General features: G+C 50.3%; 1 protein-coding gene across 1 annotated transcript in view; it reads left to right on the top strand.

The window, feature by feature from the left end:
• LOC111155134 (solute carrier family 12 member 8) overlaps nucleotides 1-24,915 on the top strand; it is a 148,523-nt gene that overhangs the window by 73,173 nt on the left and 50,435 nt on the right. The window contains exon 6 of the mRNA XM_022515205.1: nucleotides 15,224-15,337. Within this exon, the coding sequence (XP_022370913.1) occupies nucleotides 15,224-15,337 (114 nt within the window). The remainder of the gene's footprint in view (nucleotides 1-15,223; nucleotides 15,338-24,915) is intronic.

Raw genomic sequence — 24,915 nt, 5'->3', positions numbered from 1 at the left:
GGCTAAAGAATCATGGGGAGAAAGCCATGAGTTCCGTGCTTTGCTTTCTCCTCCTCTGGAATTCCGCTGCTCTCCTTGGTATTGAAACTGCACTCCTTGGTAGGTTAACTTGGTCCTGGCTGGGTTTCTTGTTGATCTTCTGGGGGAGGGGCCTGTTGTAGTGATTCTCAAGTGTCTTTGCCCCAGGCGGAGTTGCACCGCCCTTACCCGGGCCGTCTGAGTAATCCGCTCGGGTTTGCTTTCGGGAGCTTTTGTTCCCTGAGCGCTTTCCGTAGAGTTCCGGAGGGCGGGAATGAAGATGGCGGCCTCCCGGTCTCCGGCCCGGAGGAGAGCCCAGGGCCCCACTCCTCAGTGCGCCCTCAGAGAACAGCGCCCAATTACTCCCGTCACCCTGCCTCCGGCCAGGCTCCAAGCTGACCGAGCCTGCGACCAGTTCAAGGTAACCGCGAGCTTAGAGCTCACTCCTCGGCTCTGTTTCTGTAGCCGGCTTCCCCGTTCTAATACCTGTAAGCTCTGCGACACTCAGACACCCCCGATCCTTCTGTGACCCTGCGGGACCCGAGGCCACGCTGACCCCGCGTGGGCTTCACCCCGGTTAAGCCTCTGGAGCGATGTCCCTCAGCGGAACAGACTTTTAAAAGTCCCGATTTTGTGCTCCGTTGCTCCGCCGCTTGCCGGGAGCCGGCCCCTCCCCCCGCGGTCTATCTTCCCGTCGCTTTGGATTCACTTCTCCGCCAGTCCTACCTTTCAGAAAGTGGTTGATTTTCCATTTCCAGAATTGCTGTTCTTCTTCTCTTCGATCTCCTGTTGGATTTGTAGGTGTTTGCAATCTTTAGATAAGCTATCTAGCTGATCTCCCGCCACCTGAAGTAGTCTCAGCCTGCTACTTCTCTGCCATCTTGACTCCTCCCCGCCCCGCCCCGGTTTTATTATTTTGATGATGATTTCTTCTGTTAAACTTCTTCCTGCTCCTCATAAGCTGGCAGAAAATGCTAGATTTCTTAAGGTACAACACCTTAAAATCCTGATTACAAGAAGTCATGAGAAACATTCCAAAGTAGGGGCACCTGGGGGGCTCAGTCGGTTAATTGTCTGACTCTTGATTTCAGCTCAGGTCCTGATCTCAGGGTCCTGGGATTGAGCCCTGTGTCTGGCTCTGTGCTCAGCACGGAGTCTGCTTGAGACTCTCTCTTCCTCTCTCTCTGCCCCTCCCCGCCCCCCTCTTTCTCTCTCTAGCTCTCAAATAAGTAAATGGTTTTTTATTTTATTTTTTTTAGATTTTTATTTATTTGACAGAGAGACACGCAGCGAGAGAGGGAACACAAACTGGGAGAGTAGAAGAAGGGGAAGTCAGCTTCCTGCTGAGCAGGGAGCCCGATGCTGGGCTCGATCCCAGGACCCTGGGATCATGACCCCAGCCAAAGGCAGATGCTTAACCACTGAGCCACCCATGCACCCCAGTAAATGTTTTTTAAAAAGATTCAAAAGTCAATAAAACAGTAAATTTAAGCAAATCTGTCATTATCATCCAAATGAAGACCATTTTAAAATTAAACATGCCAAATGTGATCATTACAGGAATAGTTCCGCATGACACTGTCCTAAATTTCTGATGTCATAAGGGAACTTCAGTTACAGCCTAACATAAACATTAGCAACCAAACAAACCCTACCTATTTTTCTGTTTTTTTCTCAAATTTCTATTTGAAGTCAGAAGAAAATCACTTTTTGCTTTCTTGTGCCGCAGCGACTGAGGCGGGAGCCACTTTTCAGACCCTTCTCCCTTGGCAATGACGCCAAATCCCCAGTTCCCACAGTGTAGGCGAAGGTGCTCAGTGAGTGTTGGGAAGGGGACCCTGCAAGATGGGGTTCCAGCCCTGGCCCTGTCACACCCTCGCTCTGTGACCTTGAGCAAGTCACCTGTCTGTGTTTCTGGAAAAAAGAGGATAATGATACCCGCCTCAAGGCACGCTTTAGGGTTGCACAAAGTGATAAACCGTATTTCCTCCCTATCGAAACACCATCCAGTTTGAGACACACCACCTTTTCAGGTGGGAAAAATCCGTCCCAATAAGTCTACCTGTTGATTGTAAGACACCCAAGTTTCAGGAGATCAAAATGAAAAAAAAAAATCATAATCACGTGGAGGAAATACAGTAGAAAGGCATGCCTTACCATTAGGGGGATTCTAGACATGCATAAGACAGTCTCACCATTGTGGATGTGCCTTCCGAGGTGGGGAGCGGCCACGTCCCTGGGGAAGCTCCCCATCCCTGTCCCTCTGTCTAGCAGTCTGAGATGTGGCTGACTTTTCAGCCTTCCTTCTGGTGCCCTCTTCCCCCCACTCCCAGTCAGATGCCAGGCCCTATGTGGATCAACCCGAGCACATCATGGCTTCCTTCCTATGTGGAAATTCCACCTTGCAGACACTCAGAAAATATTTCGGCATTCTCTTCTGGACCCAGCCAGCGGTCTCCCCCTGCTGTATGAGCTTCTCTGACACTGACCGGGTGCCTCCCAGCCATTTCCATGTCACTACACAGCCAGAAAATGATAATATTTGTCTAGTACTCCCGGGTAAGGGGAGGGGCAGTCAGGCCAAGAAGCCAAAATCTTCCCCATCTGGAACCCATTCGGGGCCTTCCAGCGTGGCTCACCTTCTCTAGTTAGTTTCCACCATGAAAAAGAAGGCAGAGGAGGAGGAGGGAAAGAAAAAGAGAGAAGAAGGAAATCTGGTAATGTTCATTTCTTTTGCTGGAGGATTGTTAAGGGCACTTTCGTTTTTCAAAGCATTTTTACAGTAATTGTCTTGTAAAGGTCTTGTATCTTGTCTCTTGATCCACATCCCCAGAGCCTGTGGGTACCAGGAGCAAACAAGTTTCCACAGCCCCTTGTATGTCAGAGCAACTAGGGAAACTTGTTATTGCTACAAATGTATATTTCCTAGTAGCCTGAGGCCTGGGAATCTGAATGGTAAGAAGTACTCCCGGTGATTCTTTTATGCCAGCAGATCTAGGAACCTCTGCCTTGAGGCCCTTGGGGACATGATGGCAAAGATACCTTTTATGTGCTGCATTGTTTATATCCTTTCTTACCCTGTGATCCTGCATTGTTTACATCCTTTCTGCTGCAGTGATCCAAACCTAGTCACATAGTCTGTGCCCTTGTACATAGGCCTAGTCCTACCCTAAGTGTGAGGAGGACCCTACCATGAGCAAGGAAACTGTTTATCTGTTGGCCCAGAAGCTCGGCCTCCCAGGGTTGCAAACTTCTACAAGAACATTGTGTCTCAGAGTTTGGTTTAGGGACTGCCTGCTTCAGAATCACCTAGAAGCTCCTTAGAAGAGCAGTCTGAATCAGACTATCAAATTTCGGACCTGTATTCTGTATTTTAAACCAGCACAATGGTTATCTGTAATGTACATTCAGACTTGGGACCTACTGCACATGGGCAAATTAATATAATCCCAGCGATCTGTAAAGGGTTAATTTCCAGGTCAGTGCAGACCTTGTTACCTGGGTCAAAGGCAGGCTTCTTACTGCATTAATAACTAGCCAGACACACAGCTGGCCCCTGAAAGCAGCCAGCCTTGCTTCCGGGGCCACTGTCAGGCTAGTAACCAGGGAAGGATGTTGAGGTCCATAACAGCCCGATGTGATGGCTCGCACGCACATGAGATTCGGGCCCAGCCTGCCCCGGCTGGAGCTTTGCCTGGCAGCTGGGCTGTGCTCGCTCTGGCCATGGTGGGCCTCCCAATCACAGTGGAACTTTCAGAGGAGGCGGGTTGTCGCTTAGGATCCACGAGCCCCTGAAGCTACATGCAAAAATCAGACTGGAGAGAGTGTATTTTTCTAGGAGAGGGTCCAGAAATATTGCCGGATTCTCAAAGGCATAGTCAACCCAGAAGGGGGGGAAGATTGAGGATTCAAACAGAGGAATTTTTAAAGATTAGGACTGTGGAGAATTGTAAACAAAGGCTCATGTCCTGGGAAGGATTTCTGAAGTCCAGCCCTCAGAGCCAACAGCAGATCGTGACCTCCGGCATTCCTTACCTGGCTTCTCTCCTCTTCCCTTCCTGCCTGATTTCTCCTTTTACGTTTGTCTCTCTCTGGTTTTTCTCCCCACCTTGAACTCGCTGCCCCATCTGGGACTTGGTACCATCCTTCCCCCCATCCGGTCCTTACCCCTCCTCTCCCTTGGTGCCCTAATCAGGAAGCAGAGTTCATTCTTCCATTTGTTCTACCTATGGAATAACAGTGCATGTTGGTGGTTGCTGTTTTTCAAATTAGGTGAGTTTGAACACTGAAGATTTCTGTGGGAGAGGGAGAAGACCATACCTTAGGAGCTCTGAATTCCTGGCTTTTTGGATCTAACCCTTGATAGAAGGTTTTCTGTGGGCAGAGGTCCTCACTCATCCTTGGCTGGAGGGAGGGCAGGAGCAGGCACGCCCCAGGCCTTCCTCTTGTTCTGAGTTTGACTGTGATGAAGAAAGAGTGATTGGCCATAATCCAAGGCACCCCCTCCCCCCAGCCCCCAGATCCAAGGTCCTCCCACTAGCTTGGATTATTTTTATTCGCTGGCTTTGGCTGTGGAAGGCAGAGAAGCAACCCTTAGGCTGAGGAGGCCGTGGGGACGCAGTCAAGGCTGCAGAAGGAAGTGAGAACTAACACTGTCCAGCTCTACCCCTGCGTCTGCTCCAGCTCTGTGAGCAGGAGGGGGTTTGGGCTGCTGGACTCCCTGGCCAGTGTTCTGGGGATAAATGCCAGAAGCATGATATCACTGGCTTGGGAGGGCCCTTTCGCACTGCTGGGCCTGCCTGCCTCAGCCTTAAACAGCTGGGAGTTCCAAGAAAATAGACGGAGACACCCTGAGGGATGGGATATGTATCTCCTGCCTGTGCCCCTGCTCCTCTCCCTGAACACGGAAGGAGTCCTCTGGCTGTGGGGAGTGGGCAGACCACCTTCTTCGGTTCTGTAGGAGGGCTGATCATGGTACTTCCTGGCCCAAGCATTTTGGGGGCACCTACTACGTTGAAAGGCATGGCAGTCTGTGAGAGACATGAAGTCAGGGCGATGTGTCCTCAAGTCACCCACATTTAGGTGGGGAATGAGGTGAAACACCTACAGACACAGAACCAGATGGACAGTCCCAGGCTGAGGGTGGGTGGTGCAGAGAGGACCAGCCGAAACCCGGGCTCCCTGAGCTAGGCCTGCCTCTGTGGCCCAAGAAGCCCCTGGATGCTACCTGGAGGGGAGGGTGGCATTTGCCTCCGGAGCAGTTGGCAGGAGAGTGTTGCCTCCTGGGGGCTGGTAGGAGAGGAAGCCCCACATCAGACCTTTGGAGGTTATAGACTAGGGACCGGGTGAGCCTCCCCTTTGACCCTCACTCTGGCCTGGGGGATATCAGTGCTAGAAGTTTCTGAGCTTGTGGCAGAAGTGGCCTCAGGCCTGCTAACCCTCTGACTGATGTGTCACTCTGGCACTTAATGCTCACTGGGGGCCGAGCCATGCCCCTTCGTCTTCAGGGACCGTTTCTGAAGAGATAGTTAGCCCTCCACCCCCTCGGTAGCCCAACCCCAGTGCACAGGTGTTTGGGCCAGCACGGGCAATGGGGCAGCCCCTAAAATACCCACGCAGGGATCTCACTTGCCAACGATTTTCTAGGCCCTGTAGAGTGCACGAGTGAAACACTTAGAAATGTTGTCAGAGCCCGGGCTCTGGAACTAGATTCCAGCTGGCCTGTAACTGTGGCTCTGACTTCCTGACTGCGCACCTCATTTCTGAAGAGCAGGTAATAAGGCCTCCCCTGCCGACTTGTCCCAACATAAAATACAATCATGCACAAGTGTCGTAGCTGTCACCAAGTGGGTGCTCAGTACATTATTACTACTATTATCGTCATTTATCCTGGAAGCATAGGTCCCTGGGGGCCTCTGGGTTCTATACTTTAAGACTCCAAGCTTCTCAAGCTTCAAGATCTGGGAATCTTGTTAAAATGAAGATTCTGGCGGTGCCTGGGTGGTTCAGTGGGTGAAGCCTCTGCCTTCGGCTCAGTTTGTGATCTCAGGGTCCTGGGATGGAGCCCCACATCAGGCTCTTTGCTCAACAGGGAACCTGCTCCCCCACCCCCCTGCCGCCTGCCTCTCTGCTTACTTGTGATCTCTCTCTCTCTCTCTCTGTGTGTCAAATAAATTAAAAAATCTTTAAAAAAAAATGAAGATTCTGATTCTGCAGCTATGGGGGTGGGGAGGGGAGAAGAGAGAGCTGAGATTCAGAGTTTCTTTTTTTTTTTTTTTCCAAATATTTTATTTATTTGACAGACAGTGAGAGAGGGAACACAAGCAGGGGGAGTCTGCCGAGCAGGGAGCCCGATGTGGGGCTTGAACCCAGGACCCCAGGATCATGACCTGAGCCAAAGTCAGTGCCTAACCAACTGAGCCATCCAGGGGTGCCTCTCCATTGTTAATTATTAGTATTTTACAGATCTTGTATTTTCCCTAGGTCCAGTCAACGGGGACACACCAGGAAATAAGATAGCGTGGTTCTCGTTCCCACTTGGCAGGGACAACAGAGAGATGAGGGCCATTACAGGACTGGAGGGGGGGTACCTACAGGACACACTGGATGGGGGCTTGGCCACACTGGGTTCTGTCTTGCCTGACCAGCTGCCAACTGTGTGGGGTTCTCCTTCTGCAGGTCTCGGCCTTCCCATCTGTGAAACGGATTGGAGGCTAAAGACCCTTACGGCACTATGATGCTGAATCTTCTATAGAATTCTAAGAGACCATCTGCTCCATTTCTTTCTTGGGTAGGACTTGTGGTGGGGAAGAGGTGTCCATGGCTGCTGAAGTGGGGGCAGGAAAGGGTGTCTGGGAATTTGGGTATTTCCAGCATAGTGCCTGGCGGGAGGGGAGCCTTGCTTACATGACTGTGATTATCTTGCTGTCTGTCCCCTGCAGGGGGCCACTTAACGTTCTTCCCCCTCCTCTGCTGCCTGCCTGGAGAGGGTGTCCAGGCCAAGACTAGGGAAGGGGAGTGACTCCTAGGTCAGACCTCCTGACTATCACAGAGGGCTAGAGGTGCATAGCAGCAGCCCTCGTGGGGGACCACCAGCTGGGTTAGGATTATTTGGGGGTCTGAGGTTCTGGCGTTTAAGTAGACTGGGAGTTGGGATGCCAGAGGCCTGGACAGAAGGGGTGGTGGTGGTAAGTCGTGGCTGGGTGGAACCCACAGCCAGGGTGGAGATTTCCTGTCAAAACAGCCACTTATCCTGGCCTGAGAGCGCATTCCTTTACCCTAGGAGATAAGAAGGTCCTATTTTCCTCTCAGGGTTCCTTCGAGCCGCCTGCTGCTTTGGGCAGGCTGTTGGAGGCTCTGTGAGCTGGGGTCGCTAGGGCCTCTGTACCCCCCTGGGTAGGGCCCCTGCAGAGGCAGCTCAGGCTCCTGGCTCCCCTCCCAGACTCCCTGCATCCCTGAGTGAGCTCCCACCCCAGCAGCAGCGGTCAAGGGTTGAATCCTGTTGGGTCTCCTCTGCGCTTTGCTTTCTTTACCTGGAGAATGTAGCTGTTTCGTAGGGCTGTTGTGAGCTAATACTACCTGACGGGCTTAGACAGTGACGGACACAAAGCCCAGCTCCGTGTGTGTGGCAGTGCCTCCTATGATCCCAAGCTACCTCTTTGTTTCCTGGGCTCAGGGTAGCCTGAGTTCCCACGGGAGTCAGGCCCTTTCCTGTTCTGGGGCATCTGATAGTTCTTTTCTCTGTAGGCATCTCTAGGCAAAAATCTCATATCTCAACTTGCTGACCCCAAGGCCATTATAAGAAAAGGTTCATTAAGCGTTTAAAATAGAGCTCTGTCAGCATCTGGAACAGTTTCTTGGGTATTAGACATCATTCTTCGTCAAGAAAAGGCTTGTCCTCACTTTCACAAGGGAGGAACCCTTTGCTCAGAAAGAACCTCTGAACTGTCCATCCTAGATTGTAGGGGTTGGCAGAAGCCTCTCTGGTTACGGGAAACTTCCAGCCACCCCCTTCCAAGGGGGCCACCCTGACCGCCACCCCAACATACTCAGGCCGCCACCCCAACACACTCAGACCCTTCATCCACCCAGGTTACCAAGTCCTGGGGGCTTTCCAGCTGTTCCAGCCAGCCTTTGTCCCCGAGGGTGGAGGCCTTCCCCAGGGGCCTGGAGGCTCCGGGCTGCTCCTCCCTGTGCCCTCTGGGCAGGCACAGCCCCACTTCAGACTTCCCTTCTGGCCACTGCTGGTATGCCCAGCCCACCCTCTGTGTATTTTCTCTCTGGGTGGGGGCCTGGGAGCTGGAAACCCTGCTCACATCCTCTCCCCACCCTCTCTTTGGGGGACCAAACTCCAAAGAGCCTGGAGCCAGGAGGTTGTGGTGCAGGGCAGGCCACCAGCTGGCCGCCCAGAGCTCCTGTGGGGAAGGAAAACTGGGCCATGGGTGGGTGCCTCGGGAGTATCTTCCAAACCTATCATCATTTCCCTTCCGTCTTCCAGTCCATGGTCAGTACAGTCCGGCTCAATACAGCCTGACTGAGTTCGGGTTCAACACACTTCTATGGAGTCCCTATAATGGACCCAGATTGTTGTGACCCCATTTGATGGGATAGCCCTGCAGACTGGGCTCGGTCCTCCGTGGGCTCCGGGCCAGACTCTGAGCTCCCGGTGGCTCAGTTGTTGAAATGCGTCAGTGCCTTCGACCTTGAAGTTTCATTATCGGCTTGAACGGAGGGCACCCGACACTGTAATAACAGAAGACCTAGTGGCAGGCCTTGTAGTTCATAATTGCTTGGTCACAGCATGTTAAGAAATGTGGCAGCGAGCTCATTTCCCAGTTCTCGTGTTGTGTCACAGCCACGGGGAAGGGAAGGGGTAGCAGCCAGAAGGGGGTGTGGGGGGGGCCGCTGGGGTGGTGCTGACATGTTCTAGAAGCCAGTTTGGGATTTTATGTCTGCCACTGGAAATCAGTGGTGTCATTGGAGGCTGGGTGATGAATGTTAAGAACGGGCTCTTGGCTGGGCCACTTTCAGAATTAGAAGGGCTCTAAAACATCACCCCTGCACCTGCCTCATCACCTGGGGGCTCAGTAGGGATGAAGAACCTGCAGCTCATCCCAGATTGACAGTCAGAATTTGCATTTCAAAAGGAAAAGGGACTCACCTTCAGTCCCCCCAGGAACCAGGGCACCCACCCCTGTGCCTAGCCTCTTGTTCCTGACAATGCCCTTCCTTTTTTCCCCAGAGATCTTCAGGATGCTCATGCCAGGAAGGGGCCCCATTCTCCACCCAAGGCAGGAGGACAAGAGCCTGGCTTCTCCCAAATCCATGCTCTCTGGGCCCAGGTCCACTGCCCCCATCCCCACGCCCCTTCTCAGCTCCCAGGAGCTAAGTGCACAGCCCAGAGGAGGAAAAACTCCGCTGGCCAATGCAAACAGCCAGAAGTGTGTGAGTGCCTGTCTTTGTCTGCCTTAGACCATCTGTGGTCAAGCAATGTGTGAGTAATGGGGGGGGGAGGTGCTTGGGCAGGAGCTCCGTGGGGGACTTAGTGACAGGATGGGCCCTGGACACTCTCCTTCTCCTTCACAGTGACCTTTCTTGGTTAGGCCATTTCAGACCTGTTCCCTCCCTCAAGCTGCAGATCTCTGTCCCCAAGCCACAACATCCCAGAGTGGTCACAGCAGGGCAGACCCTCATGGCACTGCCTACCCGGGAGGACCCGAGGCGGGGCATGTGTGCTTGACCATGTTTTGCCCCTGGGAGAGGCACCACATTCATGATTCTCTTACTGCCCGCCCTACTGTACTTCCTCCTCCTCTGGGGAGCCTCAGCTCACTTCTCTCCTCTTGGCCTCATCCTCCCATCCCTCCCCCACTGCGTTGTTTTGGTGTGTGTCCCTTCCCAGAACCTCGGCCTCTCCTTTCCTTTTCCTTGCAGAGTTGCTCTTCCTGTGATCCCTTAGGCCCCAGTCCGCCCTCTGGGGCCCTCCCTGCCTTCCTCTCTCCCAGGCCCTTCCTCCGCTCTTTCTATTCCTGGTTGGACCAGCCTCTCCCATTGTCCATTCCCAGGAAAGGGCTGTCTCGCTGGTCCAGGGGTGAGGGACCCGAGCCAAGAAGAAAGCCAGCACCGGAAGCTCCTGCCCGCCCTGGAGCTCAGCTCCCAGCAAGGTGCCCCCACCCCAACCCTACTGCCAGTGTCATTTTTAGAAATCTCACTTTCTAAGTTAGTCAGCAGTAGCAATCTGACGCCCACATGTGGGGGCTGATGACTTCCCAACTGCCTCTTGTGACTTCGGCAGACCCCAGAGGTGGGGGTGGCGGGGGCAGGGAGCCACAGGTGCCACAGAGAGATTCCCGGCAGCGACCTGACCAGAGGGTGTGTCACGGCTGCTGACCAGAGCTGATTGCCTTTGGCCAGGGCAAGGTGGGTGGGGTCCTGTGAGGACTACCTGGGAGTGGACGGTGGACCCTATGGAATCAGGGCCTACCCAGGGACACCCGGAGGTGCCATGTTACCTGGATTTGGGAAAGGAAGGCCAGGCCTTTCTGCAGACAGACCTTCAAGTATCTTACCTCTGCCTGGCTTTTGTCTTGATTTGTTTTCTCTCTCTTATGTCCCCCAACTCCACCCCCCGGTCTGTGTTGTTTTTCCTAAAAGCACGTAGCTCAAATGGGGCTGAAGTATTTTTGGTAAATACAGAACCAGATGTTCGGGTCAAACCCAGATGTTCACATGTAGTGGGTGCAGGCATGGGGCCTCCCAGGCCTTTCAGGTTTGGAAGATGTCAGCTGAGAAGGCCCGGACTGGCTTCCTGTTGTACCAGCAGAGGAACTAAATGGCTCACAGGGGCTGAGACACAAGCATTAGGGGCCTCTGGGGAAAAAGCTGGGGATGAGTTACAGACAGACAGCATGGTGGGTGGAAGACTTTGAATTCAGACAGACATGGAGGCCAGGCGAGGCTCTGCCTTCTCCGAGCTCTGCAAGCCTCCACCAGGCATACACCCCTAGATGTGCATGGCATTCCCTAGTGAGGAGGGTCCCCTGTCAGCCTCCTGCAGAAGGAGGGCGGGGATGCTGTGAGCTCTGCGGATATCTGCTGGGCTTGGTGAGGACCTGTGTTGCATGCCTTGGCACCCCCCAACCCCCACCCCAGGGATGTCCCCAGAAGGGTTTGTTCCATAGGCCACAGGCCTGCCCAGGACCAAGCCTGGCCTCCTGTGTGGGAAGGGCAGGGCCAGGGACGAGGGGATGGTCTCCTGGAAGAGAGGCGGTGGCTGTAGCACAGGCAAGTCTGGCTGTGTACCTTGAACAAGATTCTTTACCTTCCTGAGCCTGGTGTCCTTCCCTCTGATCTTGCAGGGTAGCTCTGAGGATCAAGGATGACGTTGTAAGGGACTTAGTGCTTGGGGACAGGTGCAAAGGAGGTGCTCAGTAAGGGGCTGCTTGTCAGTGTGTTCAGAAGAGAGGTTGCCCTCTGATGGCCTGCGCACAGAGAGACCCCCCGTTGCCTGGCAGGGACAGCAGTGTCATGCATTGTCGTGGCCGTCTGTCCACTGTGAGGCTGGGCACAGGGGCAGGCGGGACAGGGGACGCCATCAGTGTGTGCGGGGCTGGCACAAGTCTCTAGGGAAGCCCCTAGAGTGGGAGTCCTGACCCTCAGGTTATATACCCCTTAGAGATGCTTCAGAGGCCTGGAACCCCCAAATGATGTGCAAAGTGTGCTGTCGGTGGGGACAGCCTTCATCGGATTCTCCAATGGGGCCATAACCGTAAAACTTAAGAAGCTTTGTCCTGGATGTCAGCATGTCCGGCCTAAAGACCCACTGTGAGAGGCTATGGCAGGTGCCCTGGGTGCGTGCAGCTGAGCTCAACTCGTGCCTCAGCTAGCAAGTCCAAGCTGGTCAGGGACATCAGTGGGTGACCTGGGCATCCACCCTGCCGTAAGCTCAAGGGTCAGCTGGGTCCGGTTTGGGGTTTGGGGAGAGACCAGAGCCCTGGAAGCTGGGGTGAGGACCAGTAAGTCCAAGCCTCACTGGGGGCTGGCTGAGGCCTGGGGACCTGAGGTGGCGGGGTTTTTAGGGAGTGGAAGTCATAAGGGCCTGGGAAGGTAAGAGCAGAGGAAATAAGGAAGTCCACCATGCCGGCCTCCAGAGCTCCTTCTCATCCACTGGAAAGTGGCACCCAGGAAGGGTGGGCCCTGAGGTCTGTCCCTGGCTGAGCAGGCTGGCCAAAAAGTCATCAAATGATCTCTGTAGGCCTTGAATTCTAGTAGGAGGATGATCATTGCAGGGTCTTACCTCACAGCTTTATGCAGAGGACCTTGGGCTATCTTACTTACATTTTTCTCATAAATCACTCAAATCATTTTGAGAAGCAGGTAGAATATAGATGGAAAGAAAAAAATAAATAAAAGAAACTTCTTTACAGAAAAGTGATCTAGAGAAGGTAGGCTTTCAGTCCTGGGATATTCTGTTTGTTTTTCAAAAAGACGTTATTTTGTGTTGGCAAGTGAATTTTGCTTGTGAAAGACAATGTGGAAAATTTGTAAAAGAGAAAAAAGGAGAAATTGCTCATAATTGCATTATATAGACATCCGTAGTTAGTATTTTAGTATGTTTCCTTCTTTCCTTACATGCATAAATTAAAACTTTTTTGGTATTTGTACTATAAACGGTGTCCAGTTTTCTTGCTTCAGGTGTATCATACATAACGTGGACAATTTTCTGTGGTACTAAAAACCCTTTCTAAATATTTAAAAAACCCTTTCTAAATATTTAAAATACTTCAGTCCCCCAGAGTTAGAAATGTAGACTCCCCATTTTACATCATTATAAATAAAGCATTGACGATGTTTTTGCCCATAAAGTTCTTTTCAAAGTTGAGGGGATTTCCTTGAGAAAGATTGAGAAGCACACCAGAAGGAGAGGGTTGGCTCAGCAGCACATCAGTGTGAGCGTGTGCTGGGCAACGTGTGCGGCTGCATTTGCAGAGAGAGAGGGGATAAGGTAGGCCTCCTCTCAGCCCCCTGTGAGAGCCAAGTGACTTAGGCTGTCAGTCTGTGGATCCTGTTGGTGGGGTGGACGGAGAGAGAAGTCTTCCCAGGAACTCATTCGTGGGACCTGGGTAAAGCCCCCGGGGCCTGGTGACCAAACACCCACCTCTGTCAGAGCTGCCGTGGGGGCCACTGAGGTCAGTGGGGCCCAGCGAGGCCTCCCCAGCGAGCCCACGGCCCTGCGAGCCCAAAACCCTGCGTTCAGATGTGTTCCCAGACCCACACATCATCCCAGCTTGGCCGAACTCTGCTCCAAGGCAGGCTGGGCTAGGTTTTCACCTCAGAAAGGCTAGTCAGTGGGGTCAGCCAGGGGATAAACTAAAGTTAACTCAGCCATTATTGCTTTTTTGTTAATGAGGGGAAGACCAGCTGCGAAGATGCCAAACCATTCAGAAATGTTGCCCGAGACTTGGAATTGAAGGTCTTAGGGCAAATTCCGTGTTTGGGCAGAAGAAAGCAATTGACAGTGATTTTAAGTCCTGACTGGACTCCCCAGGGCCCCTTGTGCTTCACTGAGCTTTCATTTTATTATTTTTTTACAAAATATTTTTCCTATTAAGTTATGAATCTTGGAAGCTACAAAAAGCATTGGCAGTCTCCTTGGACTCAGGAGCGAGCAGGAGCTCTTTTGTGGATGGAAGCTCAGGGGGAAGCTGAGCCCCAAGGTAGGTGGAGGACAGTTGGGCAGGAAATTCTGTCACCACAGCTCTAGGGGTTGGCTGGAGTGATGGCCAAATGCCCATCCTATGTGGTTGTGGGGGTTTTGGGAAAGGGAGCAGGGTTGGCTTCTCTTAGACCATAGTTAACAGGAATAAACCAACTCCTTCTCAGAGATGTGATTCAAAAGCAGAGGCTGGATATCCTATCCTCGGTGTTCCCAAGCCTAAGAACACTTGACTTGGATCTTCAACTTCCACAGCCCACTAACATGTCCACAGATGCTGTTCAAAGTGACCTCCTTTGACAAAGAAGCAAAGTAGGCTTGAAACCACATGAAACATTTTATTGAAGTCAGGGTACAAATGTTTAAAACACTTTGAAGAAATCAGATCTGAGGTGTTCCTGCTATAAAGTAGCCTATGAACAAGTCAAACGGAAAGCCTGGGTGCAGGATGGGAAAGCATAGCCAAGATCTAAGAGAAAGATTCTTCTTAATGTGACCCGTATTAGCAACCAACCTCTTGTGTGCCAGGCACAGCACTTGACTCTGGGGGACAGAGCTGCGTAAGGCTGGATTTCTTGCCCTGAGGAGTCTAGCTGGGGAAAGATCGAATATGGCCACAATACTGAGAGCCCTTGGAAGGGATTGATCCTGATTTAGGAATTGAGGTAAAACCCAAAAGGAGTAGCATTTGAGATGGGTTTGGAAAGTGAGCATGACATTGATGCTAAACACGTGGGAGAAGGGTCCAGAGGGCGGGAGGCACAGGGAGGGGCATTACTGATGTTCTCGGGGAGCATCATCTGCGTGACTACTGGGTAGAGGAGAGCAAAGATGAGCAGGAAGCAGCAGGCACAGTGCCCCTTGTCACGGGCTTTGATTCTCATCTTCAGGAATTTGGACTCTGTTCGGCAACTAAGAGGGACCCATGGAAAGGTTTTTGAACAGGGAAAGTTAGCTTAGTTTTTTAAATTAAAGGAAAATACATAAATACATGCTCAATGAAAGATTTCAGCTATACTGAAATCTATCAAGAAGAAAGGAGAAAAGAAAGAAAAACAGAAAAAAAAAAAAAAAAAAGGATGTTCCCCTACCCAGAGCTAACTACTGTTCTCCTTCAAGTCATTTCATCTACATGTCTCTGGAAAAACAGGCCCATGAAGTCAAGCCTAAGAGAGGTAAGGATGATTCTGTCAGACTTCCTCCTCTGTCTCTCTCAATCTCTCTCTCACACACATACCTCTATGTTATAACGTTTAAATTTACATAAGATGAGACCATATAGTCCAGGGAAGCCCGCATGCTCTATCTTATGCCTCGGCTCATTTTTTAAAACTTTTTTTTTTAGATTGTATTTATTTTTTTTGAGAGACAGAGTTCTCACACATGTGCAGACTCCCCACTGAGCAGGAGCTGATGCGGGGCTTGATCCCAGGACCCCACCATCACCACCCAATCACTTGGCTCATTTGGCTCTGCTTTGTGTCATTTCAGAGCATGGTTTTGTGGGCTATTCCCCAGAACTGCTGTGGAACAACACTCTGCCAGATTACAGCCCCGGGGAATCTTTCTTCAGTGTCTTCGGGGTGTTCTTCCCAGCGGCTACAGGTACAGTAATTTGGGTTCTTTCCCACTCCCACATGAGGGTACAGACGCTTGGTTCCTGAAGCTCAGTATTATAAGTGGCCTGCATGTGCTTATCGGGTGGGTATCTATGTCTGACTTTAGAGATGGCCTTTGCTTTCACTAAAAACCTCTTAACAGAATTTCCTTGTTCATAATTCCTGAAGGCCTCCCTCATTATTTCATCCTTTTTATGCTCCATACCTATGTACTGAAACCTGTAGGCCTAGTTAATAGAGACATATTTCTCTTAGGGCTAAACAGGATATATTCCTCAGTAGGACAAGCTCCCCCTTTCACCCCAGACTGAGGGCACATTTGTCCCCAAAACTCCCCTTGTCTCTACCCCAACCCATGCGTCTTCTCCCAGGGGACAGAGAGATGCTATTGCCTTCTCACTACACTGGGTGTGGGTGAAACCAGGGTCCCGTGGGCAATGAATGAATCTCCTTACCCCATTGGCCCCATTTTCTGGCTCTCCAGCAGCCAGGGAGGAGCGTTTCAAAGCTGAGGTCCCTCTAGGACTCTTGTCTTGGGCTCTGGGCCCTGGCCTGGAGGGTAGTGAGCTAACATGTTGACCAGATGATTGATGAGGAATCACCATTTGTGAGTGACTGGGCTTGTCCCAGAGCATAGACTCAGACAAGCATTTTACTCTTGATCAGGCGGTGTTGATACCCTGGAGTGTGGCTGATTTTATCTCCTTTTCTGCCTCCCCTCCTGCCTCTGCCTGCCTACCTGTAGCTATTTCCTTGCTCATTATCCTCTCCTCAGGTGGGATAGGGATAGACAAAGAGGAGAAGCTACTAGAATGTTGAAAATTTTAAAGGCTGTCTGTGCTGAGTGTTGGCAAGACGTGGAGGAACTGGAACTCTTGTACGCTACCGGTAGGAATGTAAAATGGTACGACCATGTTGGAAAACAGTGGGATGATTTCTTAAATCAAAATTGAACAGCCTGGGGCACCTGGGTGGCTCAGTGGGTTAAGCCGCTGCCTTCGGCTCGGGTCATGATCTCAGAGTCCTGGGATCGAGCCCCGCATCGGGCTCTCTGCTCTCTAGGGGAGCCTGCTTCCTCCTCTCTCTCTGCCTGCCTCTCTGCCTGCTTGTGATCTCTCTGTCAAATAAAAAAAAAAAAAAAAAATTGAACAGCCTATGGCCATATCACCCTAAATGTGTCTGTTCTTGGAAGCTAAGCAGGGCCGTGCCAGATTAGTCTTTGAATGGGCGCCGCCTAGGAATATGAGGTGCGGTAGACTTAAAAGAAAAAAAATTAAACATATGCCCAGCCATTCCACCCCACGTTATCTACCACAGAGAAATGAAAACACGTGTTCGTATAGACTTGTGCATGAATGTTCAAAGCAGCTTAATCTATAATAGTCTCAAACTGGAAACAACCCAACTATTCGTCAACAGGCAAATAGATAAATTATAAAATAGCTGTGCCATATAGAACTACTCGGCAATAAAAAGGAATGAGCCATTGATCCTGCAACAATACAGATGGTCGTAAAATAATGATATTTCATGAAAGACATCAGACAAAAGGAGAGAACCTTTTTTAAAAGATAAAACTATGTAAAACTCCAGTTATATAAAATTCTAGAAAATGCAAAGTCTGGTAACAAAGCAGATTTGTGGATGGGGAACTAGGGAAGAGGGGGCAGGCGGGAGGGACAAGGTAATTTTGGGGCAAGAAACTCTATTCCTGATGATGGTGATGGGTTCACGGGTATATTCATATGTGAAAACTTTCCGGATTCTTACAGTTGAAAAACACATGCCACTTACCGCCTGACAGTTGCACCTCAGTAAGGCTGTGCAAGTAAGAAGATGAACAATGTCAGTCACCTTTGATCAGCTTTCCCGAATCCTGCTCCTGCCTCTAGCCGTGGTGCATTTTCGCTCCTCTTCACTGCCAAACCCTGGGGCTTTGTCTGTGTTCCTGTCTCCATTTTCTGTCTCCTGTTCATCTTGTCCACTCTCTTCTTTTGGAGTTCCAAACCTGCCTCACCACTGAGATGGCCCCATCCAGTTTTCGGTGGCTGCCACGCTGCTCTGTTCAGTGGGCATCTCTAATTTCTCAGTGTCTTCAGATGGGCAACTTCCACTTCCTCCTCCTTTTCTCATGCCTTCCATGATGCAGCACCCTCCTTGTCCGCCTCCTGGCCCTCTGACTTGCCTTCATAGATACATCCTCTTCCTTCTGCCCAGTAAATGTGGGGGTTTTTCAGTCTATGCCCCTGCCCTCTTCTCTTCTTTCTCTCCTGTTTTCCTTAGAATCCCAGCCATGCCTACTGTCCAATGGCCACTCACAAGGCTGATGACTCCCAGACTCGCACCCAGCCCAGACTCCTCTAAGCTTCATACCATATCCTCAGTTGCTTCCATGACATCCTCTCTTGGGCATCTCAGACCCAACATGTTCAGAACCAAGCCCATCCCACCCATCCTCCATCTGGTTCTTACCCTTTACTCCTGATCTCAGGACAGTTTGCTCCAGACAGTTGCTCCTGCCAGTAATGGAGACTTATTCATGATAACGTCCTCTTTCTTACCAGTACCCTCCAAGTCCTGTCAATTTTTCCCCCTAAAGGAGGTTCTTTACTTTCTGCTTTTCTCCACCTCTGCTGCTGACCACTCGGGTCCAAGCCTTCTCTCTCGCCAGCCACAGAGGAGAGTTTGGAGCCAGGCCTCAGGTCCAGCAGGTCGAATCTTGGTCCACAAATACAGATATGCCAGGAGTAGCGCTTACCTTTGATTCTTCAGAAATACAAAGGGTCAGTCTCAGACTCCAAGCCTTCATTCTGCCAGGATGACTGAAAACTGAGGTCATTCATTCATCATGCCTCCACCAGGCCCTGCCATTTTGTTCCTGGGTCTCAGGGCCTTACCAAGTCCCAAGGCATGTTTGGCTTTTCAGCATTGTACCGGGAGCCAGACCCTCTTACTGTCCTATCTGTACATCCCTTCAGGTACATGCTCTGTGCAGCTTCTAAACTATTTTTGAGAACCAGAAATCTGAACCTGGGAGCCCTGTGCTTAGAGCCTTTGTGTTTCCCAGGCCCTCCTTTCTAGGGTCTTGCGGGGTCCCCACTAGTGCTGGCAAGGAGTGGGCCCCAGGTTCACACTGCTCTAGATCCTGTGTGACTTTCTCTCCCTGCCTCCAGCTTCAGGGACAATCTTCTCTTACAATATGGTGGACACTCCCGTCCAGGGCCAGCATTATGGGCACAAGCCTATGCATTCACGCTGGGTCCCAAGCTCAGGAGGGCCCCACGCTTGGTTTAATGGTTTGTGGTTGCTAAAATTCTTAGTAATTTTTGAACAAGAGGTCTTGTATTTTTGTTCGCACCGGACCCAGCAAACTATGTACCAAAGTCTATTCTTGTCCCCCCGCCCCCATGCTTTCCCCACCCATTTTGTGGCTTCTTTTCTACCTCCTCAATTCTCTAAAATCTCCCAAGGGCTCAGGCTTTTGAGAAACAGACCCTAAAACAGAGCGCTGGCAAATTTGGCTTCCTCCTGTCACATATCTCTCTCAAGGCAATACAGTGTAGGTCAACTCCTCTTGAATGGACAGAAAAGGCAAGGGGGAAAACAAATACAGGGAACTTTTTAAAAAGTTAACATTTGAAAATATTGTCCCGCCCCCCCCCCCCCACACAGGCAGAACACACGTTCAAGAGTCTTCCCGGCTGAGCGTTTCCTCGGACCTGGCCATGAGTCCTAAGGCCAGGTCAAGAAACTCCAGGCCCAGAGGCCAAGGGGCAGTCACACCTGAGGGGGGCCGTAGGCCTTCTTGGCTGGCAGCACCCCAGGGGGCACTCCGGGAAGGTTGTGTGAGTAATGTGACCCTGCTGGGCTCCCTCCACACTGCTCCACGGTGCCCCTCCTTGGCCTCTCCAAGCCTGGTGTCTTAGAGAGAGAGGGGATGCCTGGTTTGAGAGGGGGCAGAGAATGGCGGGCCCTGCTTCAGTATTTTTCCCTCCAGCAAGAAATGAGCAGCCTGAGATTTGAAGAGCCATACAGTAGCCCCGAGTCTGAGCAGGACTAACATCTGAGAGAAGTTTGTTCAACAAACCTTTTGTCTTTTTCACCCATATTCATTTTTCATCATGATACTAAAACCTACATCGCCTGCACTGGAAATGCTGATATGCTCCCCGGACCAGAGAAGGGTGTGTTTGTTCCTTCCTTGGAGACAGATTGCTACTTAAGACTATTAGTCAAGTTTTATATTCTGTAGCTTAAATTATGAAAATCTTATTTTGTAAAATTCCAGATATAAAATTATAATATTGAAGAAACTATCTACACAGGCTTTTTTTTTTTTTTTTTTTTAGCCCCACCCTTCTTAGGAGATATGCTTCCCCGTCCTCCCACTGCCCCTTGGCCCAACCAGGCTGAGAATCACTGATCCTTTCTGTGACCAACAGGGAAAGGAGGAGCACAGAGAGACTTATGAAGGATTGCTAAAGGTCACCTAGCTAATTAGTGCCCAGGGTTGGGCCACCATTCTGCTATGGAGCACTGCCTCCCTGACTGTCTCTCTCTGTTTGCCAGGGGCCCCAGTGTAAACACGGTAGGCAGGACGAACAATTTGTACCACTTGGCTTTCCCCTGGCAGATGTTCTGTTAAGCGATAAAAAGCATGGATGATTGGCAGTTTCCATGGTGATGGATTTGCCAAGGATTAGCTCTGAGTGAGTCATGGCTGGGGCTCCCTCCAACGCCATCCTCTTCTGGAACAAGAGAACGTCCAGGCTGTGGAGAGGGGAGCGGAGTTCGGAAGAACAAATACAAGTGCCCCCCTCCACACTCTGTGTCCCCATCTCCAGTCAAAGACATACAACTTAAGTTACTTCAGATATTTTATCTCAAGGGTAGGACACTTCCTGTAAGGAGCAGCCAAAGACTAGGTTTCAGTGGCTTCTCTGGATTTATGAGTCCTATCCTTCTGTCCTTCTGTCCTTCTCCCTCCAGTCCACCACACCCTGGGGCCTTGGAGTAAATTCTGTGTTTGCTTTGTTTCTTAAAGTACTTTCCTTCTCCAAACTATGCTTGCCTGAAACAGCCCAACTTGCCTGAAAAAGCAACGTCCGTGCCCATAGGATTCTCTCTCTCCCTCTCTCTTTGTCTGTCTCTGTCACACACACACACACACAGCCACTACAGGGATCAGGGATCACAATATGGCAAAGAACTAGGAGAAGGAAATTCATTGAGAATGGGGTCTCCAGGTTTAAGGAAGAGAGAGCCTCCGGTAGGGGCAAGCTGAAGTTGGGGCTCATCCCACGGCATTCTCATGAGCATGAAGAGAAAAGGATGCGTTATGATTATTACGCATTATTATTTTTATAGTTCTAGTTATGGAATTAACTTAGAATTTTATCAAAATTATTATGAGTATCTATACTAATAATTAACATTACAACAGTCTGCTAGGCCTGGCGCTGCGGTGAGTGCTTTGCGCTCTGTCCCTTACGTAGCCCTCACCGCCAGCCCCATTGCTCCCATTAGAGGCAGACTTAGCATGACAGCCGTGAAGCCCTGGCTTCGGGGGCCCTGCCTTGCATGAGCTCCTGTTAAGGCCCTCTTCTTAATTTCATATTCATAAGTCTATATATTTTTTTAAGATTTTATTTATTTATTTGATAGAGATCACAAGTAGGTAGAGAGGCAGGCAGAGAGAGAGAGGGAAGCAGGCTCCCTGCTGAGCAGAGAGCCCTATGCGGGGCTCGATCCCAGGACCCTGAGATCATGACCTGAGCTGAAGGCAGAGGCTTTAACCCACTGAGCCACCCAGGCGCCCCAAGTCTATATCGTTTTTAAAGTGTCAGACCCCAGAGAACCTGGATCCTTCCATGGGTTCGGTTATTATTCCATTTTACAGATGAGGGGACAACAACACAGGTCAGCAGGCCAGGAAGTGATGGACCCCACTGCTTCTCACCTCCTTCGGAGAGGATGCTGGAAGGGAGAATGCCCATATGTGTGGAGCTGCACCCCCCACCCCCAACCCTGAAGCTGGCAAGTTTTGCTTGAGTCCTGGTGTTTAAGTGTTCCATTATATGACAGCGAGTGTCTCAGCAGAGTCTCTAAGGCATGAGGGTGGGGTGGGGGGTGTGCTGACAAGTTCTGCCTCCAAGAATATAGCCAAGAGGAGATAAAAGATTCCTGCAGGAGCAGCTTAACAGATCAGCCCATCAGCCAGGTGTGTGGAAGGAGTGGGCTTGGGAATCAGATGGAAGGTAAGAGGGATGGCCAGCCTCCTTAAGGAACCCAAGGGATTTCCAAATGAGGAGGAGAGCCCATCTCTCCCGAGTGGACATTTATTTAGCACCTACTAGGTGCAGGGCACTGTTCATCCCAACTTCACAACAGTCCTGCCAGGTAGAGAGTCCGATCCCCGTTTGCAGACGAGGAGCCCGAGGCTCAGGGCTGCTCTGCCTCCAGACCGCAGCCGGCTGCTCCTTTCGGCACACGGCAGCGGACGGGTTTTGGGAACTTCGGAGCAGGGATAGTCTGCCTTCATGACAAAGAGAAGGCATAAACTCAGGAACTTCAAAGAAGAAAGAAAATAGCAGAGAAACAATTAAGCTAGAGCTGGAGGAGAAAATTAAAGGTTTCTAAGGACACGGATGTAGATTAAAAAACTCCCAGGATGAAGCTTGGGAGCTCCTTGAGAAAGAGTGAGGAAGTAGTCCTTTAATGAGCAACTACCAGAGACCAGAAAGGGCTAGAAAAACTATTAGGCTTTTTTACCCCCTCACTGATTCTCACTTTCAGCAACAAAGAAGACTACAGGGTAGGAAGTGGGGTTGTGATGATAGGCAGCAAGTGAAGGTTTTGATCTGTGAGTGCTGGCATGGACTGGGGGCAGAAGGACATGGCCGCAGTCTCGCAAATGTTGTAAGCAAGCTTATTTGACGTTTATACGGGTTCTTAACCACAGGCGTATTGTTGAGACGTAGAGGAGATGAGTTTCTCTCTTGGCCGTCTATGCCCGTTGTTAGGTCAGACCTTGGCGACGCGGCACTGAACCCAAGCCCCTTCACCTGGTGGCCCCTACCCAAACCAGAGGCACAGTGTCAGTGCCCAGGAGACTATGGGTGTTGCCGAAAGTTTGTCCTCGTAAACCCAAGCTGGCAAGGTGACAGCCAACACCATGTTACACATTTGTAAAAGCTGAGACAGTAAGCGCATGCTGAAAGGCAGCAGAACTAGACTGGAAGACCAAGTCAGAAGACTTAACCATATGAAGGAAGCTGTGAAGTCACGTGGTAACAAAGCACAGACTATACCGTCATCCTGATGCAGAGAGAAATGTGGTTTTGGGTAAAGCAATTAACTGCTTCCCGGAACGGGCAGTTTAAGACCTACGAGGAGGGGAAATACCCTGGACAGGCACAGACTAGTGAGTGGTTTGGAACTGGTGATGAGAGAACCCGCGGGTAAACCAGTGGGCAGTGCTGATCAAAACTGAAAAATTCAACCTTCTCAGGGTGAGGGGCAGGGAGGTAACCCCAAATGAATCATACAGCTACTCTGTATGGAAATCCAAGAAAAGTATGGGTGGTAGAAACCAGGAGACTCTGTGACGTAGCGGAAAGAACACTGATTTGAGATCAGGAGACTTGAAGATAGCGCTGCCATTGGTGCAAAACTTGGACAAAATCCCATCTTTTGGGGCCTCATTTTCCTCATCCGTAAAATAAGAGGTAGGAGTAGATGACTCTAAGACACCTACCAGCTTTAAGAATTGTTATTCTAAGTAGCCATTTTAAGCAGTTTTAGGAAGCCTCCCAAGAAAAGCATAAAGACTAATAGTAATTATAAAATGGACACAGAGTTTCCCACACTGTGTTCCCTTGAATACTAGTAATGAATAAATTTTTCCTTTAAAAAAAAGTGTAATATTGTTAAATAAGTTTTGGGAACCACTGTGTGTTACATTTCTTAGAGGTGAACAATGAAATTAGCATATCATAGGCACTGATAAATCCAGCAGTAAAGACCTCTCTACTCGTGTTTAATCAAGATTTTCCCAAGCTTTTTTTTTTTAATATCCATGAAACATCTGGTTCTGGTAAATAGTATTTGTTCTGCTACACCCACCCTAAATCCAGCTCTAACATTAACATCTTAAAATGGCACCAGAAGCAGATGGAAAGCCAAACTAGAGAATCTCCATAATACTTGACAAGTGTATCTAAAAAACTACTAAATCAAAATAATTTTTCTGGATCCAACTGACAAGCAAGAAATTTCTAATTCACCAACACTGGAGATCATCTGCTCAGGAATCGTGTAATCACACACGGGCGAAATTCTGGAAGTGACAGCCTCAGTGTGCGAGCCAATCTAACAGGTGTGCCCAGATCGCCCACGTCAGCCGGCCCACAGTAGCCTAGCAGGAGCGACCCGCCTCGTGGGCATTTCCCTGGCTTTGGTGCATTGTGTCAGCGGTACCGACTACCTACCTTCTGGCTTCTCTGTTTTGTCAGAGAACAGAGCCAACAGAGCCAGCTTCCTGGCTGTTTGGGTTTGGCCCATTCCACGTGTGTTGTCTCTGCTCCCACTGACCAGGAGCCCTGTGCGCTCCACACCAGGCGAGCTAGCAGACCCTGTAATCAAAGGTTGGGTCTCTGACTGTGTGATTCGTGGGAGAAGAAAGGGCTTTTGTTACGAATGCAGAACCTGTTTGGAAGCAGGAAGCAGTTAGGATTAATCAGTCACTTTCCTAGACAGAGCGTGTATATATACCAGGGGATCTCTTGGGGGGGGTCTCTGTAAATGATCTGATAGAAGGTACACAAATGATGTGACAAACTATAGGAGGTACTAAAATGGTAAAGAGTCATTAGCAAGTATGTAATCTCACGATGCTGAATGAATGGGCATAAAATCGCTAGGGGCGGGGGCAGGGGGGTATCTGTGGGCAGAAGGAGGCTGCCGTCGATGTTGGGAGGAATGTGACCAGCCATGTGAGGTACCAGTAAACGTGATGACAGGTGGGAACCTTTGCAGGGGGTCAGAATTCAGGAGGTCCAGGAAGGGTTGCTGTTAGTGGATGAAGTTAGTGGGGTCTGGGAGTCAGGTGAGTGTGGAGATTTGGCCAGGGATGCCCTTGGCACCAGATTGCTCTGGGAGCAAGTGGTGAAGCCCTAGCCTTTGAACAGAGCCTCAGTGACAGGATCCAGTCCCAGGAACACTGGTCAGAGTGAGGCCGGTCCTGGGTATCCTTTTGTGAAAATAAGATCTGCATCTGACAAAAAAGGAAATCCTACAGAAGTGCTTATGATAGAAAGTGGTGGTCTCCCACCCCACCCATCACCACCCCCGATACCCTTCCATCCGGGCAACTGCTTTTAATCACTTTCAGCACTTTGGGAGCTAGCTGTGTATTACCAAGCAGGAAGCTTGAACCTGTAACTTGTTTAATGAAAGACATAAACTGCATGTTAGGAAATAAAGTTCGCCTTACTTACATGCTCCTCCATCCACTTCCTAATTTTTGAGAGTTACATTGCTTTTCGTTGTTGTTGTTGTTACCCA

The sequence above is a fragment of the Enhydra lutris genome, unplaced genomic scaffold (genome assembly GCF_002288905.1).
Source record: "Enhydra lutris kenyoni isolate GAN:26980312 unplaced genomic scaffold, ASM228890v2 scaffoldscaffold39, whole genome shotgun sequence".
NCBI lineage: Eukaryota > Metazoa > Chordata > Mammalia > Carnivora > Mustelidae > Enhydra > Enhydra lutris.
Note: the sequence above shows the minus strand (reverse complement) of the source record. Positions and strands in the feature narration are given on the sequence as shown.